Source organism: Nothobranchius furzeri, chromosome 14, assembly GCF_043380555.1.
Source record: "Nothobranchius furzeri strain GRZ-AD chromosome 14, NfurGRZ-RIMD1, whole genome shotgun sequence".
NCBI lineage: Eukaryota > Metazoa > Chordata > Actinopteri > Cyprinodontiformes > Nothobranchiidae > Nothobranchius > Nothobranchius furzeri.
The window spans coordinates 32,025,196-32,045,090 of NC_091754.1; the positions used below are offsets into that span (position 1 = coordinate 32,025,196).

Genomic DNA, 19,895 nt, shown 5'->3' on the forward strand with positions numbered 1-19,895 from the left:
GGAAAGGTTTCTTTATCCGGGATTTTAAACTTGCTTTTGCAACAGAGCAAACTAAAAATATTCTTTGAAATAAAAGAGAGAATACTAATGTCCGTGGGTTGTTTCTTTCTTTGTTCATTTGTTCATTTCATTTCCTCCGCAAACGATCACGGCTGTAGGAGCCAATCCGATCTACCCAGAGGACATCATTTATTCATTAAACTGGGCCTTTTAATAGCTTCTGCTCCTTTCAGATGGATGCTGCACAGTAAATAATGAAGGTTTAGCCATTAGATGTAAAGTCAGGTTTGCATCACGTATTTAAATGGGAGAGATGTTCTTTTTTCTTGAATTATAATAGTTCCAATACCAAATCTGTCCACGTTCTTTGTTCTAAACCCCTCTCACATAAAGCATATTCAGCAGTTTTAGTCCTGACCGTTTCAGTACCTTCCAGAATGAGCCTCTTCAGGGATTTGTTACTTAAAAAAAAAAAAGAAAAAGAAAGTGGAGCTGGCCACCCACCCCATAATTGGCTGCTATAAGCTGAGAAGCTCCATTACATGGGAGGACCTTAGATGCTCCTCCAGCAGCAGCCCTCTACTTGCACATGAGAGGTGGTTTGATTCTACATTCCTCATTTGTGACATCACAAATGTCTTGGTGTAGACAACATAAATCCTTAAACCACAGAAAGGGGATGGATGGAATTGTTCGGGTCTGGGGTGTTTCTAGAAGCAACAGAGCCTCGTGGCAGCACAAAGGCATGCTGAAGGTGAGTTTTGCACAATAAAACCCTTTAACCCCCCCCCCCCCCTCCACTGTCTTTATGGGTGAGCCCGCGAGGAAAATTGACCATTGAGCAGGATTGATGGTTTATCCCTTGGGTCCACGTGGCAGGGATGGGGAGTGAGCACCACCTCATGTCTGCCACGTGGACCTCAAGGGATAAACCATCAACCCTGCTCAATGGTCAGTTTTCCTCGCGGGGTCACCCATAAAGACAGTGGGAGGGTTATAATGATTTATGTGGGTATTTACAATCTAAAGCTTGCAGCAACAAGCATTCGGATGTTTGATGACCTTTGAAACGACGTCAGTGTGAGACGTCCTGTCATGGTCGAAAAATAGTTCCAAAATGAAAGTTGAACCAATGTCACCCAGTGGACGCATTCACAACATGATATAGCCTACGTTTACACATAACTAATAACCAGATAACTGTAGACACGTACAAATGTATCTGAGTAGATATTTAGGAAATGTTCTGTTACTTATTTTTTTTTACCAGTTTAATAAGCCGTCATTTTTTTATGTTCTCTGATCTAGCTCGTGTGTTTTATGCACATTTGTGTTATGTTTTTATTTTGAAGCACATAGCGGTTTAAACTTAAATTGTGAAAATTGCTAGCTTATATAAATAAAGTCTACTCATTTTTTCGGTCTCTTCAGGGAGTTATAAGATAGTGATTTTTTTTAGCGTTGCTCGAAAAATCGAGATATTCTTCTATCTTACGGCAAAGTTTTGATAAATGTGGTTTGAATTGCTCTGTGTAAAATCTATAATCTCCCCGTTTAGAAGATATTTGTAGTGTTACGGAACGTTTCACACAAATAAGAAATTTTAGGTGGATTTTTTTAAAACAAAATTTATTTTTTCATACTAATAGTCTGAAATCCTGAAGTTCTGCTGTCCATGAACGCAGCACAGCCTTAGGAGGAGGAGGAGAGAGGATAAAAGGCTGAGTGATGCCTGAGCTGCAGCAGAGCAGCATCCATCCCTTCAGCTTCCTCCTCTGGTCTGTTCGGCGGGACTGAAGCTGAGTGAAGCTGGACTCGGTGGTTCGGAGTCCGCCGCCGCCGGAGCAGCAGTTCCGGTGGAGCGGCGCGGAGCGGCAGCCTCCACCTTGGACCGACGAGCTGGCGGAGATGTCCCGGCACATCTACACCCGGCACGGGGCAGGAGACGGACTGCAGAAGCCTGTGTTTCAGGTAGGAGCCAGATAATAATAATAATAATAATAATAATAATAATTATTATTATTATTATTATTATTATTATTATTATTATTATTATAAAACACTCAATTTCTAAATGTTCTGGTCCGATTGCTGCTCTGTAAACTGATGTAAACCAATAAATCATGTGTTTTAACCCCCTAAGTGGTCAATAAATACAGACTAAAATTCGGTTTACATCAGCAACCTGAAACTAAACTATAAGAATATGGATGTCCAACAGACACTGGGGTTATTACACAGGACCCAGTGGAACTACAGATCCATTCTTCATCACCACCAGCCCCAGAGGGGTCATCAGTCAGAGAGGCGCAGGTCCTGCTCTGATTCATTGAGAAAGAAATGAGAACGGGTGCTCAATTATTAAACATTTCCTGATACAATGTCATGATGAATAGGGGTCCAAATCATTTTTCCAGGTCAGTCGACTACTTTCTTGTAGATTATTTTTGTTCCAGATTAATAAAAAGTAAAATAAAAGAATTGGCCAAAACCAATTTACTGTTTTTTAGTCCATCGGCTGGGATTCAGATAAACGCAGTAACATCTGTAGTGATTAACTTTTTATCACCACTGTCATGAAACCCTCACCTGAGATCCCAGAGCAGCTTGGACTGGGCTGCAGAATATCCCAAGCATCCAGATGCTCTTCCCAGAGTTAGCGGGGGGCAGGATGTCACACGCAGAGCTGGAAGAGCTGAGAAGTGAAGACATTTATCATGTTACCCCCCAGTTAGTTTATCAGAAACGAACACACTGTAGGGAGTGTAGGAAAAACTGGGTCAGCCCCAACAAAGAAGGTTTTCTGGACAGAAACCAACAGTGAGAAGGTTTGACATCATCAGGTTATCAGAGGACAGGAGTCTAGATTTCAGCTGCAACAATCAGATGGTCAGGTCATTTGGTGTCACCAACATGAAAGCATGGATCCATCCTGCCTTGTATCAGTGCTTCAAGGTACTGCCGGTGTGTAATAGTGGTGGTGGGTGGATGTTCTTGTCCTACTTTGGCCACCGTAGCACCAGCCTAGCTTGGTTAAACCACCACAGCCCATCTGAGTATTGTTGCTGACCATGTCCATCCCTTCATGACCACATTGACCCATCTTCTGATCCAGCAGGATGATGCACCATGTCATCTCTGACTGGTTTCTGGAGCATGACCACCAGTTCACTGGACTCCCAACAACCTCCAGTCACCAGATCTCAGTCCAGTCCAGAACCTCTGGGATTTGGTAGAACGGGAGGGTCTGATCATGGATATAACTATGTGGTGATGTCAGGTCATGGACCAGAACCTCTGAGGAACATTTCTAAGAGCTTCTGAATCCATGACATGAAGAATCAGGTATATTGTTGTGTTCTGACTGAGTGCTTCGGTGTCACCAGGGTAACAGAGGGACTTACTCCAGACGCAGCCGCCTGAAGAGGTCAGATGGCAGCACCACATCTACAAGCTTCATCCTCAGACAGGTAGATGATGCACTTCTCCATCAGCATGGCTCAGTGTGTTCAGCTACGTGTAAACCTTCTGTAGTAGGAGACAAAGATGCTGCATTTGAGTCTGCATTTCAAAACAACTCTGCTTTTGGGGCAAATTCAAGCTTTAAGCTTCTTGATGTGCAGAACATTTCATCCTCCTCAGCAGCTCCTTTGTCTCAGTGAAGATCTGCAGGTGCTCAGACACATGCCTGGTACAAGTCTCACCTCTGACACAAAGTAGAAGAATCCCTGTGATTTTATTCTGCTGACACGTAACCTCCGGTTTAGGAAATCAATGTTCCTGATTTCTTTTAGGCCGCTGAGCTGCTTTTGAGGCCTCCACCAGCCATGTAATACTCATAAAGCCAGGACTGTTTCAAAACAGATGCTGCTGCCTCCTTTATACTGTAAAACAAATTCAAATTGGTCTCTTGCACCAAGCTTCTTCTGTGGCTTGGGATGCAGATCCTAGATCTGTGTTTTCTTGTGTGTGTGTGTTTTCAGCCTTTTTAACCCTTTAAAGGGACAATATGGAAGTTTGACAGCCAAAACATGTATAAAAATAATAAATGTCTTCTTCATACATTCTCCTGCAATGCCCTGGTCCTGTAGAACGAGCCCTGGCATTTTTACTGTGATTGCCTGTTTTTCTGTAAAATCACAGAAAAAGAGAGCTGCTCGGGTCGAGCAGGCTGCTTCATGCGCGTTCACGCTCAGGCATAGCCCGTAGCATTTGCTACCCGTAGCTTTAGCAGCAGAGAGAGAGGTAGTGCCCACTCAGCGACTTTGTCGCTGTTCCTAACGCCTAGTGACAAAGCTAGCTACATTTCTGAGGACCCTTAGCTACTTTCTGTAGAACTTTCTTCTAGATATTTCCTGCAAATTAGCAACAAAATAGCCATTTTTGCTCCGAACCGTTCTTTGAATTTTGTTTCAACTGTCATCAAGGATATAAAAGTTACAGATACAAAGGACGTCAATGGCTCTTCAGCTCACCTTGTAAGATGTCGGACTCTCATGCAGAAGACCTGGGTTTGATTCTGGATATGAACATAGCTCATTCAGAGTTTCTTTTTTACATTAATGATATATTTTTTTTACAGTAAGATGCTCAAATTTTTATTTGAGACTCGCCGAACGGCATTGAATTCACAGATAAAAAAGATGTGGGTTCAACTTTCATTTTGGAACAATTTTTCAAGCAAGGGAAGGGAATGATCTGAGCATGCAGGAAGACTGACCCATCATAAACCTTTGTCGGCTGTGCTGAAGAGAAAGGTACAGAACCAAATTATTTCATTAATTAGCTGTGCGTTCTCCTGTCCTCTGTACACAGGGTTAGGGTTAGGGTTACACACACGGGACTGTCTCAGCTGTTATTTTCGTTAAGGAGTGTGCACGTACAGCATGCGAGCCTCGTGCACGAGTCTACTATTGAAGCTGCCGTTACGCTTTTGGCCTGAGGGGGCAATCGCAAGCATAAAAAATTCAAAAGTCTGTACAGTCCCTTTTATGTCTCCATGCTTAGCTCAGATCTGTTACCACTCACTGGCTGGTTCTAACACCATGGGGCTGCTACAGGCATCAGCTCTCTTTGACAGCCAGATGTTTTTATTGAACTGTGCCACTTCCTTGTTTTATGAAAACTCAGTTGCATGCATTTGGTGTCAAGCAGATATTTGGTTAACGGGAAAGTTAAGATGCAATAAAAAATCGAAACAAACAAACAAACAGAAGCAACCACCAGTTAATCAGGACACCAACTGTTATAAAAGATGTTGCCCACTCCTTTATTAAACTCACAGATTTCTGAAACACCCCCGCTGTGAGTCGCGTCATCAACAGTTTGATCGTCATCAGGTGAGAAGAGGAGCAAGTGAGCTCTTAGATTCCCTCGTGTATCCATAGTAACAGACACCCTTCAACAAAAGAGGTCAATCCATGAAGGTTGATGAGCAGCAAACAAGTCCTCCTCCTTTCTTTTAGGAGACAAATAAAGAAAGAGAGCGTTCTTTCTGTAAAGGAAAAGCTCTGGAGCAGGCTCCCCATGGGCGCAGGCATGGTAGAGAAGAAAGTCACATGATGCCGAAAGTAGGAAGTCTGGTCAATGTGTTTCCCCACAGAGCAGCGAGTGTCTGGATGAAGGATGAATGCAGGTTCTTCTCACAGCTGTGGCCTCATTCTTGAACCAGGAAACAAATGCAGATTGTCTCCTTTAAAACTTTCTGAAAAGAACAGATTTTTATGTCTTTTTTTTGCTTTTTCCCTCTAAAAGCTCCCCAGTTTGTCAGTTTCACCATCCTGCTTTGTGTTTTTATCTCCGCTGTAATGGAATAGTTATGTTTTCTTCCTGATCACTGATGTGCAGGAAAATTTCTGCATGTTTGATGGTCAGGGGTCCCAGATGTTGGGCTGAAACTTTACATGCACATGCTCACATGGACAGATGTTTCTCTGCAGTGGACGCATGATCAGTTTCTGGGCAAGCATCTGAAAAGAGGATGCTGGAGCAGATGTTGGCTCTGAAATAATCTAAAGCTGCAGAACTGAAACAACACGCCAATTCCTTGCTTAGATTCACAATTTCCCAACATTTATGTGCGTTTGCACGTGCCTTGTATAACCAGCATCACTCTGGTCAGCTTGGGCGTCGCAGGTTTGGTCCTAAAATCAATAAATTAGAAGCAAAATAGTTCACACTAAAGAATAGCCGTAGTGAACCCAGTTGTTTCTGAATAAAAGTTAAACATCAAGACATTACACTAATGTTTTTGTGGAGATATTAATAAGTTCCTGTCAGATTGGACCTCAGAATTAACCAGAAATGCTGCATTCTGCTGCTGCATATTTAAGACTTCCATTCAGATGACTGTGTTGTGAAACTGGCAGCCTCCAGAGTTAATCTTTAACTGTTGTGATGCACAAAAGGTGGAACACAATCAAGCTGACTAATACAATAATCAGTAAACATTTTCAGCTTTTTAGCAAAAGTCAGATTAGTTTGATCTAAAGAGAAAATGTGTAGTTTTTACCATTAATCTGTGGGAATATCCATCGAAATGTTGTTGAAAATGAATTGAGTGATGCCCCGTTTTTGAAATAAATTGGCAGCTTTTAACATATAATCATGAAAATCGTCTCTAAAATACATGGGAGCAGGTTTAACTCTCAGGGCGACGCCATATTAGATGCGTGTTTCCTTCTACGGGAGCCCATGAGGGGAAAATGCATTTACTGATTTGTAACAAACAGCTGCAAAACTTTTGCCATTCATAAATGTTGTTATCAGAGTGTAATGGTTCGCGTGGGGGTGTTAACCATTTCGGTTTGCACCACTTGCGTACTGTTTCAGTTCATTTTTTCTGTTAAATATTACATTTTTATTTGCATGATTTAAGTGCAGCGGATAAAAGTTCCTAGGCGAGTTTCCGCATGGACGCTGTATTGAGTGACGCATGATGGCTGCACGCGCCCGATCTCCGTTTAAAAAATGTGATGTGTAAATTCTGATCAACGCCGTTCAGAGCGGATCAAACCAGCTGGCTGTCGCTGCTACTGCCTGTAGAGACGCTGAACGAAGCGTTGCTTCGCCCCTCCATCCCTTCTCTCACGCTGTGCAGGCGCGCAGCGGCTAAAATGTAAACAAACGCTGCTGAACTTTCCCCTGTGACAACTGAAGTAAAGTTTTCGAGTTATTTAGTACAAGTTTTAAAGAAGAAACTGGGCGGTGTGAGGTGAGTTTTTACGGCTCGCTGCAGAAATAAAAGCAGAAGCATCGACAGTCAAACACAACACTGGTGTGTATGAGCGTGACACTCACAGCTGCACAAATAACATGGGGAATAATTAAAGACATCGTGTTTGATCAGCAGCCTGTGATCACACCTGGTTCTGCTCGCTATAGGAGCTGCTTCAGATATTAAATAAATAAATATAAGGCCCTCTGAAGGCCTTAAAAGAAAAGTTTCTCTGGCCAGTTCCTCCGGTTGGTTCTAGTCTCCCCACGTACATTAGCTCCTTTCAGACAAGGCTCAAAGAAGCTAACCAGTTAGCTTAGCGACATCTGAGGACAGCAAAAGCCTCGATGAAAACCCGTTTTGACCTGAAGTCTCGTTCTCGAGACCTGCAAATAGGAGACCAGGTCCTCTTTCTGAATCCGACTGTTGACTCTGCGTTGTCTCCGAAATTCGAGGGGCCCTTTGAAGTCCTGTCAAAGTTGGACAAAGGAAATTATGTGATTAAAACCCCTCTCATGCGCCGAAAGACAAAAGTCTGCCACATAAACAGACTCAAACAGTTTCGTGTCCGGGACCCAGTCCCCTCTCAGATTAGTACTGTCGCCACCTCAGTGGTTTCACCTCCACCTGAGGATCCTGACGTGTCTTCCCCTGCCATAGCTATGAGTCCTCCTACGACCCCTCGGCTCTGCAATTCAGAAGCGCTTAAGAATTTGCATAACAGTTTAAACCATCTCTCACCTTCTCAGCAGGTAGAACTACAGGAGTTACTCAGCTCCTTTCCCGAATTATTCTCGGACGTTCCGTCTCAAACTCATCTTATCACCCATGACATTATGCTTTCAGATCCGACTCCCGTACGGATGCACCCCTACCGTGCCAGTCCACAAAAACGTGAGCTGATGAAGCAGGGTAGGACGGGAGTCACGACAGGACCCCCCCCCCCCCCCCCCCCCAAGGGCGGATTCAAGACGCCCACAGGAAACCAGAGCAGGGGACACTAGAGGAGGATGACTAAGAGGGGACACTAGACTAAGGCTAAGACACTGAGGAGACTCTGGGCTAAGGGGATACTAGAGACTGAGGGGACAGAGGGAACTCTGGGACTGGTGGGGACTTATGAGACTGGAACACTTGAGACGTGGACGTCGACTCCGAGACTTGAGACTTGAGACGTCGACTCCGAGACTTGAGACGTGGACGTCGACTCCGAGACTTGAGACGTGGACGTCGACTCCGAGACTTGAGACGTGGACGTCGACTCCGAAACAGGAACCTCCGACTCGGGAACAGGAAGGACCGGAGCCTCTTGGACGGGCTGGACCGGAGCCTGTGCGTCCCCCGGGACCACCACTGAGGCAGGATACGATGCATCCTCCGGGACCACCGCCGAGGCAGGATGCAACGCGTCCCTCGGGACCACCGCCGAGGCAGGATGCAACGCGTCCCCCGGGACCACCGCCAGAGCAGGTTGCGATTCGTCCTCCGGGACCACCGCCAGGGCAGGATGCAATGCGTCCTCCGGGACCACCGCCAGGGCAGGATGCAATGCGTCCTCCGGGACCACCGCCAGAGCAGGTTGCGATGCGTCCTCCGGGACCACCGCCAGGGCAGGTTGCGATGCGTCCTCCGGGACCACCGCCAGGGCAGGATGCAATGCGTCCCCCGGGACCACCGCCAGGGCAGGATGCAATGCGTCCCCCGGGACCACCGCCGAGGCAGGATGCAATGCGTCCTTCGGGACCACCGCCAGGGCAGGATGCAATGCGTCCTCCGGGACCACCGCCAGAGCAGGTTGCGACGCGTCCTCCAGGACCACCGCCAGAGCAGGTTGCGACGCGTCCCCCGGGACCACCGCCAGGGCAGGTTGCGACGCGTCCCCCGGGACCACCGCCAAGGCAGGATGCGACGCGTCCCCCGGGACCACTGCCAGGGCAGGATGCAATGCGTCCTCCGGGACCACCGCCAGGGCAGGATGCAATGCGTCCTCCGGGACCACCGCCAGGGCAGGATGCAATGCGTCCTCCGGGACCACCGCCAGGGCAGGATGCAATGAGTCCTCCGAGACCACCGCCAGGGCAGGATGCAATGAGTCCTCCAAGACCACCGCCGAGACAGGATGCGATGCGACCTCCGGGACCACCGCCGAGGCAGGACAGACGGAGGTGGGACCCCTGCTGGACATGGATGTGGTGCGGACCCTGGGACCACCGCTGGACATGGATGCGATGGGACCCCTGGAACTACCACTGGACTGGGGCAGGCGGAGCCTCTCGGACAAACGAAGGTGGAATCTCTGCTGGACGAGGATGTGGTGTGGCCTCTGGGACCACCGGTGGATGTGATGCGCCCCCTGGGACCACCGCTGGATGTGGATGCGGTGCAAACCCTGGAACCACCACTGGACGGGGCAGGCTGAGCCTCTTCAAAAGGTGGAAGTAGGAACCCCACTGAGCGTGGATGCGGTGAGCCTCCTGGGACCACCGCTGGACGTGGATGCGGTGAGCCTCCTGGGACCACCGCTGGATGTGGATGCGGTGAGCCTCCTGGGACCACCGCGGGACGTGGACGGGATGGAGGGACTTGAGGCCTAAGCGGCGTGACTGTTGAACCTTGGATCCAGGCGCCGGTCACCTGACGAGCCTGTTTGCTGGCTCCGAGTAGATCCAGGATTTTGGCCACTCTGGTCTCCAAAACCAAGATGCTGCATTCTACTCTGAGTCGCTGCTCCCGTGTTGGTGTCGAGTCCATGTTGTGGCCAGATTATTCTGTCATGAACAGAACTCAGAAGGACCCGTGAAGACGCCAACACTGAAAAACACCTTTAAAAGTCTTTATTTTGATGCAGAGTTACCAGAGGTGGGTGAGGCTGAGGCAGGGTCAGGAACAGAGAACAAGGTCCGGAGGCAGAAAACAGGCAGGGAGAACAGCTGGAGAATCCACTGGCAGGGTTGTAATAATCTGGCACTGGTTGGAGAGCAGTCTGGGAGTTATATAGCAGGAGGAGCAGGTGCGTGTAATGAGCTGATGAGGTGTAGGTTAGGTTGCTATGGAAAACAGGGCTTGGCTGGAGCTTGGTGAGGGGACCAGGTGAGCTGAATGAAAGTTAAATGAGGAGGCAGAGGAGGGTGTAGGACGGGAGTCATGACAAGCACAGGGAAGTCCTGTGGAAGTGAGCGGTACAGCTCGAGTCCAAGTTGCGCCCATTCGGGATGAATGAGGGAGGCGGGGGAGCCGAGGTGAGCGCTGGGCAGAGGGTGAGCGATCCGGGGTGGTGAGGTCGCAGAGGGGGGCCAACAGGAACAACGGAGAAGGATTGGACGTGGTGTATGAATCCAGAGTACCAAAAACAGCGAGCGGGAAGCAGGTTGGGTGAGGATCCTGAAGCGAGGGAAAAAAACACCAGGCGTAAGGAATTATCCAAAAACAGTCCGACGTCAAAAATCCAAGTATCCAATAACAAGAACAAGCGAGTAAACAAGAACGAGTACAAAGGGCTGGTGCTACCTAAACTGGTGCAATCATCCAGCGTAGTGAGGTGTCTCCATCCTCCTTTTAAACCCGCGTTCCTGATTGGGATCTCCTGCAGCTGCCGCCCCCTCCGCTCCTCACCTGTGGGAAATCAGCTCAATCATGGTTAGAATGGAGATGGTGTCACTCACCTCTGCCCAGGTACATGAAAGCAGGAGGTCCATTAGCTTCTTGAAAATGGCTTAGCTAAGCCTAGTACTAGCTCTTGGAGCTCGCCTTGTTTGTTAGAGAACAAACCTGATGGCACCTATCGTTTTGTCACCGACTATCGTAAATTAAATGCAGCTACTGTACCTGATTTGTTCCCTTTACCTCGGGTGGACGACTGTGTTGACTGTGTGTTTTTTTAAAGAATCTTTCAGTTAGTTAGTTCCCCTCCTCCCAGCCCTTTTGTCTTGGCACTTTCAATTTCCCTTTTATAGTGATTCTTTGTATTTGTTGTAATAAAATCCTTTGTTTGGCGACAATTACTTTGTTGTTATTAAATCTACACACTGCATCTTTTACTCCCTCCTTCACATCTCTCCTAGCGAGCTGAGGGACGTAACAAATAATAATAATAATAATAATAATAATAATAATAATATACCCAAAATGTATCAAACCAAGCTCTTCAAAACACTGAACCGAACCGAATACGATTTTAGCATACCATTACACGCCTAGTTGTTCTGCACATACGCCAGTTCTGAAAGGGAGTCTGATGCTCGTTATTTTGCTGGAGGTTGCGCTCCAAGGGATTTTTGACCCTAATTGCCATCCGTTGATAAGGTCTTACTCAAACACAAACATGCTTGCAATGATTTAGGTGTGCACTGTCCCCAATTGACAGGGAAAATACACGCCGTCACTTTAAGGTAGCAAACATAAAATCATGAACCTGGTCTGAAGTCGTGCTTAGTTCTCATGATGATCCTGTAAACTAGCAGCATGTTCCTTTTGGCTATAAAACACACTCCTGTGTGTTTTCTCTTCAGCTGTTCTTCCTTCCCCCACACACCTGCAGCACAAAGGCATGGGACCTATTTTTAAACCCTTCTCACTGATTTAAAGTCGTTCCTGCTTTTTTACTCAGAAGTGAAAATCAAAAGCAGCATGAAGATGTGTTTCATCCACATAAAAGTGCACGATTAGAACTGAGCAAAATGGTTGATGAATTGTCTGCATCGTGTAATTGGATAGCTTATTGAAAGGATTGAAGGATAGTTGAAAAATATTGTCCAGCAGAGGGTGCTGTTGCTCTTTTTGTCTTTTGGAGAAAATCGCTAGGGTCCACTAAATCCCATCTGGCTGCACAGGTTATACCGTAGAGGTAAAGGAAGTGCTCTTTCTATTGCTGCTTTCAATTTTATTATTTTATTTAACTGTATTTATTTTTTATGAAATTAGTAAGAAAAAAATCAAATTTAGTAACAGCCAGTTTTATTTGAGCCTGTTTTACACATTTATTATTTGTGCTCCTGTGTTGTTTCCTCTGAATCTTTAAGTTTAAGCAGAAACTATTTTCTGGTACACAGAATGCCTGGATAAATGGAATAAATGCAGGGTACGCTTGAGTCTGTGCAGTCTTTCTTACTGTGGCTGCAGGTGGCCCATAAAAGGTGTCAAACCTCACACCGTAAACTCAACACTGCAGCTCTTCGATCAATGTGCTACGTAATCAGCTCCTTTGCTACAGACATTTATATGGATGGATTTTATGGTCCCAGCATGTTCACGGAGCTGTAAAAACATTCACTCGTCTCAGTGAAACGCCAGCAGCTCCACCGCATCACTTTAGCTTCTTGTTAGAAGCATCATCACTCAGCTGCTCACCTCCACTGAGCTTCTGTGTGTGTGAATTAAATGTCAGTCTTTGCCAATGACTGTTTATTTTGAGTGATTACACACACACACACACACACACACACACACACACACACACACACACACACACACACACACGCACACACACACACACACACACACACACACACACACACACACACACACACACACACACACACACACACACACACACACACCATCTTGTTGGTTAATGATGCTTTGAAGCTACAGACCCCTCCACCCATCCTCCCTCCCTCCCTCCCTCTCTCTCCTTCCTTATTCATGACCAGCCATTCTGACAGGAGCCTCCACCAGCCAATCGTAGATCAGCATCCAGCCGCTGTCATCAGTCAGTGCTGGAGGAAGGGACTGGCTCGTGCGGTCTGATCTTGGGAAGGCAGATAAAGTGCCAGGTCTACTCTGCCTTCGGGGAAAGCCAAGCTGTGTGATGATGGGAACCACTGTTTGCTCAGCCTGTGTGCAATAACGATCCGTCCAGGAACTGGAAAACACCACCTTTTATTTTTTCATTGCTTTGAATCTGTTGCTCTGGTGTTAGTAGATCGCTGTCTTCCTTCATGTGGAGAAAAAGCCCGCTGATGGACTTTGTCACCCCTCAGTCCTCTTCATCCTGCTTCTCTGGATCAGGTTTGATCCTCTGGTTCCTTTTGCACTAAAGAGATACTTTGTGAGATCTCCTCCCTCCATGTACGATAATCTGTACCTACATGGCTTTGAAGACTCAGAGGCGGTGAGTGGACATCCTCTGGCTTTTACAAACCGTGATGCTCTGGCCTTGTGGCTGTCCACAGAACCTCCCACACTGTAGGATGAGACTTAACAGGGCGCAGAGTTAGATGTTGGGAAGGGTGTGTGTGTGTGTGTGTGTGTGTGTGTGTGTGAGCTAATGGACAGCGTGGTCAGTCTCACGACTTTCTCTCTTATGTCTCTCTGCAGACACGAACTTCTGATCAGATCTTTTGGAGAAATCAAACTACTTTTATGTGTGTAATTCCCTACATCCTGTTTTCTCATCTTTATTATAGATTCATCTCTTCTTTTGTCCATCTGCCTTTTTTGTCCTTTTATCCTAAGACAACTCAGGTTTTTTGAAAAGGAAAGGGCAAAATTATGAAAATCAGTTATCATGTACTAAAGCCATCGTTTATCCAACTGTTACCCACATTTTTAACACAGGAACGCCTGCATGACTGACAAACCCACGTCATTCAGCATCCTTCGTTTTCAAGCTCACGTACGCATTAAAGATGTTGGTTGAAGAAAATGAAAAGTATTCATTGGATAAAAATGTGTGAGTGACATAAAAATGCTTACAAAGGCAATAAATGTAGGAGCTGGTGCCGGGAGGGGGGGGGGGGATATCCCACTGAGGCAGAGGCTTCTGCAATTCCAAGTCCATGAGGAAATTTCATGCATGTTCTGTCCTGACCATCGTGCATGCAGAGAGATGATCGGCTTTAGGAAATGTTCTTTTCTCTGTTCACAGACTATCAGTCCACGGCATTATAGATGTCTAACCCGAATCAGATTTATGGGCTAAGTTTGTTGAAACCATAACGTTTGGTTCCAGTTGCTGTTGACCTTCAGTATTTACGATTATTTACGGATGGACCAGCATGCGTAAACAAAGCAGACACTGGCACTCATGAAGGTGGGGCTACACATTATAGGGAACTTTTATAATCAATGCAACATAAATGTGTGCAAAATCATTATTGCAAATGATGACAATAAGTTGCAGACCTGAAATGCACGCCAACAATATATTTGTCAAATTAGGCTGACACTTACTGGCAGAGCCGGATTAAATAAACGGACTACACTAGACAGGCTGCATTTTTGGGCCCCCCCTCCATCGATGTTATTTAATGAATTGAAATCTGAAACTTACCAAAGTTACTTATAAAAGTTCATTCACATTTTACATAGTCTAGTCTTTGGTTACAAATTGGTTGTTTGTATGCCAAAATAAGTCATGTGTTGTATGTAAAACATTCTATCAGACAATTTTTTGATATTAGTAATTTATACACCATTACACAGCTGTATTAAATGCTAATAAATTATCCTCATCTTATCGATTGGGAGTGTCATAGTCAATGCGGTACCAGTAAATAACCACTAGGTGTCATTAAACTATGTAAACAGAGCAAATATGTGTCTCTTATTTGCTGTTTATATTTAATCACTACATTTAATTACAAATATTTTTTGCGAAATACAATAGCTTACAGCATTTATAAATGTTGACAAATGAATCACATGATAGTGAAAAGACATTCAAGAATGAATAGATTAATTTGAATGGACTGCAGCGTGTTTTAAAGGCGCAAAAACAAACTATAAACATGCAGCTTCAATTATTACAGTATAAATTTTATACAATCTATAATCTTAAAAGAAAGTATTTTAATAAAATGAAAACGTTTTCTTAAGTTTTGATCTTGCTTTATGCTCACTCAGCCTGTTTTTGCCTCTGCTGAATCAGAAATTCTGTGTCAATTTTCTGAGTGTGAACTTATTGTTTTGCTATTTGAACATTAATAAAATTATTTGAAAAATAATTAATAAAACCAGCAACACTTACCAAGGAAACCATTTAGCATGCTCCACTCCAGGATCATCTTCAGCCTTCCAGCAACACAGGCCTCAGTCACAGCAGAAACACGTCTAAAGAAATGTTCCTTGGTTAAGCTTCGGTTTATGTCTCCAGATGTCCTCTGTGATGCTGAAGAATATCCAGTATTTTGAGAGGGATGGTTTAGTGCAAAGTACTCACGCATTGTGTCATCAGTTTGGTACCACTGCAGGATCAGATGGGCAGCTAGTTGTTAACACCCTTTCTGAGTCTAGAGGCTCCTGCTGTAAGACTATATTGGGCTCACTTCTGGCTGGCTGCTGTTCTTCCAGTTTGTCCTTCTGTGAGGACGTTGATGTTGACGGCGTTGGCGCTACAGCGTCTTCCGCCGCATCTTCCACTGCGTCTTCGGGTCGTGTCTCCTCCGGTTCTGACTTGGGCCCGGCCTCTGGCTCTGCTGACTTGAGCAGGTTCACAGCTCTCGGACGGCTGCCCGAGCAGCCCGACAGAAACTTCTGTAAGGCCCCCCGCTGTCTCTTCTTTTGTTCCTCTTCATTTATTTTATTTTTTTACGTTTTGCCGCACCCGAAAGCATCGTGAAAGTTAGCCTACTCAAAAACACCTGCTAGCTTTGTTGTGTCTCGCTCTGACCGCTTCTCTGACGTCCTTAATTGGGTGGCGCCTTAATGTGACGTAACCAATGAAACGGTCTATGGTTAAGATAAACATTGTCATTATTTTTAGTTAATGAATTAATTTTGAAACAAATTGTAGATAGGAGTCCTATCTACAAATTCTATCATAGGACATTTGTACATTTAATTTTTAATTTATTTATTTTTAATTTTGTTCCTCTGTCTGGGCCCCATCCAGCCAATCACGCCCTAGGCACGTGCCTACTTCGCCTTTGCGTTAATCCAGCTCTGCTTACTGGTCTAAGTGGTCCACAGGAAGTTTAGGTAAAAGTGCAATAGCCGATAGAAAGGCTGAGGGAAGTGTGGGCTTCTTGTACATGATGACGTAGTCATGATGTTCAACAGTAAAATTACAGCTGCTCGTGTTTTAACCACCATGCACATACAATAAAGTATGATTTAGTATGGCCATAGATGGAGCAGGAGCTAACTGCAGGTTCATGTGAATTATTTAGAAAGGTGATGACCCGAGAGAAGAAACTGACTGGTCCTGTGTAGATTAACAGGAAGTAAAAACTGATGAGGATTTGTTCCCTCCCTTCAGGTCATGGAAGCCGTCCACATCGCTGCCCACTTTTAAAGCAAGGCTTAAGCTGTATTTTAGATCTTTTTCTTAGTTGTTTTTATTCACATTTTACTGTTTTTGATCACTATTTTTATTGTTTTGAGCTCTTTTTTGTCTTTAAATGTTTTTATCTCTGTATTTTATTATAGAGCTGTTTAATTGTGCTGCTTCTCTGCACTATGTTCAGCACCTTGGCTCCTCTTGATTGGGGGTGGGAAGAGGCTTTATAAATAAAATGAATGAATGAACGAACGAACGAATGAATGAATGCCCAGGAACATGAGGATCTCTACATGAGACACTGGACAGACAGTCAGCATCAGTTGTCCTCTCTAAAGTCCTGAGTGTGTTTGATGCCAGGTACTTCTGTCTGCTCCAAAGCACTGTTTAACCTCCTCATCAGCGTCTTGGATGAGACTGATGACCACTACGTCACATGCAAGCGTCAAGAGTTTAGTTTCCAGGTCTGCTGAGGCACAGAATAGCCATGGAGAGAGGACACATCCCTGAGGCACACCAGGGCTGGCGGTTCTTCTGATGGATAACAGGAAACAGGATGAGCTGACAGTTTAACTAAGAAGACATCTGGAATGATGTTGCTGAATGCCAAACTGAGGAGTTTGCACATCCATCTGGGAAAGAAATGTCTCCATAGTTCAGACTGTTTGTATGGTTGTATCTCTGTGATGAAACACTAACATGTTGGTATTTTGTCTTGACTTTAGTATTAAAGGGACTTTACGGAGTTTTAAAATTTTATGCTCGCGATCGCCCCCTCAGGCCAAAAGCGTAACGGCAGCTTCAATGGTAGGCTCGTGCACGAGGCACACATGCTGTACGTGCACACTCCTTAACGAAAATAACAGCTGAGACAGTCCAGTGTGTGTGTGTTTGTGTGTGGCCCGGAGGACAGAGGGCAGGAGAACATGCTGCAAATTAATTAAATAATTTGGTTCTGTACCTTTCTCTTCAGCACAGCCGGCAAAGGTTTAAGATGGGTCAGTCCTCCTGCATGCTCAGATCATTCCCTTCCCTTGCTTGAAAAATTGTTCCAAAGTGAAAGTTGAACCCACATCTTTTTTATCTGTGAATTCAATGCCGTTCGGCGAGTCTCAAATAAAAATTTGGGCATCTTACTGTAAAAAAATTATACCATTAATGTAAAAAAGAAACTCTAGATAAATTGTGTTCACATCTGGATTCAAACCCGGATCTTCCGCACGTGAGTCCATCATCTTACTAGGTGAGCTAAATCACCAGTAACATCCTTTGTATCTGTAACTTTTATATCCTTGATGACAGCTGAAACAACGTTCAAAGAACGGTTCAGAGCAAAAATGGCTATTTTGTTGCTAATTTGCAGGAAATATCTAGAAGAAAGTAGCTAAGGGTCCTCAGAAATGTAGCTAGGTTCATCACTAGGTGTTAGGAACAGCGACAAAGCCGCTGAGTTGGCACTACCTCACTCTCTGCTGTTAAAGCTACAGATAGCAAATGCTACGGGCTACGCCTGAGCGTGAACACGCATGAAGCAGCCTGCTCGACCTGAGCAGCTCTCTTTTTCTGTGATTTTACAGAAAAACAGGCAATCACAGTAAAAATGCCAGGGCTCATTCTACAGGACCAGGGCATTGCAGGAGAATGTATGAAGAAGACATTTATTATTTCTATACATGTTTTGGCTGTCAAACTTCCATAATGCCCCTTTAAGTGCATTTCCTTTCTTTCCAAATACTAGATCCGCACATGTATTTTTGAAGGTATTTTAAAATTCAGCACATTGGTAAAGATGTCAGATTGTAATTAAAACAAAGTGGAACACGAGGAACATAAAAAGAATAGCAACTCTTTTTATTTACAATTACAACCCAACCCAAGCAGGATCTATTGCTTGTCATCTAGTGAGATTTTTGCATTAAGTTCTGTTTCTTAGCATCGGCTCCCCGGATTAAACACGTTTGATTGTGACTGCAGTCGGTCTGTGTCGAGGTTTAGGGATTTGGCAGGTACTTTTATCCAGAGCAACTATAAGAATTGAGGATGCACTGATGCAGATAATATTAAAGCAAATAGTAAGCTACATTAGTCCGTGTCTTTATAGGTGGTGACAACAGAGAAACAGTGTGCAAGCATAGAGGAAAGTGCACTAAGTGAGTGCAGTGCAGTTGGGGCAGGGACGTGCAGGGGAGCAGATGTTCTCTAAAGAGCTGGACATTCAAGAGTTTCATGAAGATAGGTTGTTCTGGAGTGCTTGCTAATTCTAGAACGACACATGAAAAGAGCCTGGATTGTCGTAGATGTGGTGTTTAATGCTAGCCAACAATCCTTTGATGACCAAAGTGGCAGAATTGTTTTGTCAGCCTTCAGAAGATAAGTAGATGGGAGTCGCTTGTGTGTTGTGCATAAATGTGATGCTAATGAAGCTCACGAAGCAGAGATCTAACGTCAGCCACTTCAGCTGATAGGAGACGAATCCCTAACCCTACACCATGAAAATATCTTTAAAAATTACAGTAAATGACCCTTTGGGGCAGCAGTAGCTCAGGTGGCAGAGCGGGTTGCCTCATGATCGGAGGGTCATGGGTGCGATTCCAGCTCCCGCCAAGAGTATCCTGCTGCTGTGTCTCTGGGCAAGACACTTCACCCAACTTGCCTGTGTTAGTAGTGGTCAGAGGGGCCGACGGCACCAAATGGCAGCCTCGCCTCTGTCAGATCTCCCCAGGGCGGCTGTGGCTACAAGTGGCTTACCATCACTAGCAGTGTGTGAATGTGAGAGTGTGTGAAAGCGTCTTTGGGTGTCTAGAAAAGTGCTATATAAGTTCATTGCATTATTATTAAATCAAAAAGAGTAAATGATTGTAATAAAAGTGTAAAATTACTGTAAATTGAGATATGGCCTGTATTTGATATAGCGCCTTCTAGAGTCCTAGAACCCCCCAAGGCGCTTTACAACACAATCAGTCATTCACCCATTCACACACACATTCACACACTGGTGGGGATGAGCTACAATGTAGCCACAGCTGCCCTGGGGCGCACTGACAGAGGCGAGGCTGCCGAGCACAGGCGCCACCGGTCCCTCCGACCACCACCAGCAGGCAACGTGGGTTAAGTGTCTTGCCCAAGGACACAACGACAGCGACAGACTGAGCGGGACTCGAACCAGCAACCTTCCGATTACGGGGCGAGCACTTAACTCCTGTGCCACCGTCGCCCCATATAGTAAATTCCTTCAATTTTTACAATTCTAATATGATAAAAAGGCATTAATTTATAGTAAAATGTCACATTTTTCATTAGAAAAACACTAAAATTCTGTTACGTAATTTACAGTGAAGCTACGTAACATTAACATAATATTTCATAAAATATTTATACATCCTTTTTACATTTAAATTTACAATTTTATTTAAAACTGTATATGAATCACCCAAAACATACTGAACATTTAACAGTAACAAC

At 45.0% G+C, this 19,895-nt stretch overlaps 1 protein-coding gene across 2 annotated transcripts in view; it reads left to right on the plus strand.

Moving 5' to 3' along the window:
• The first annotated feature begins 1,761 nt into the window (after positions 1-1,761).
• The window catches only part of cacnb4a (calcium channel, voltage-dependent, beta 4a subunit), a 53,486-nt gene continuing 35,352 nt past the window's right edge, over positions 1,762-19,895 (plus strand). The window contains exons 1-2 of one of the 2 annotated variants that reach the window (XM_015965896.3): positions 1,762-1,971; positions 3,387-3,470. In XM_015965896.3, coding sequence (XP_015821382.1) covers positions 1,909-1,971; positions 3,387-3,470 — 147 coding nt within the window. In that variant the 5' untranslated portion in view covers positions 1,762-1,908. Of the gene's footprint in view, positions 1,972-3,386; positions 3,471-13,133; positions 13,326-19,895 lie in introns of those variants that run through there. The other variant, XM_015965897.3, reaches the window with a different exon arrangement.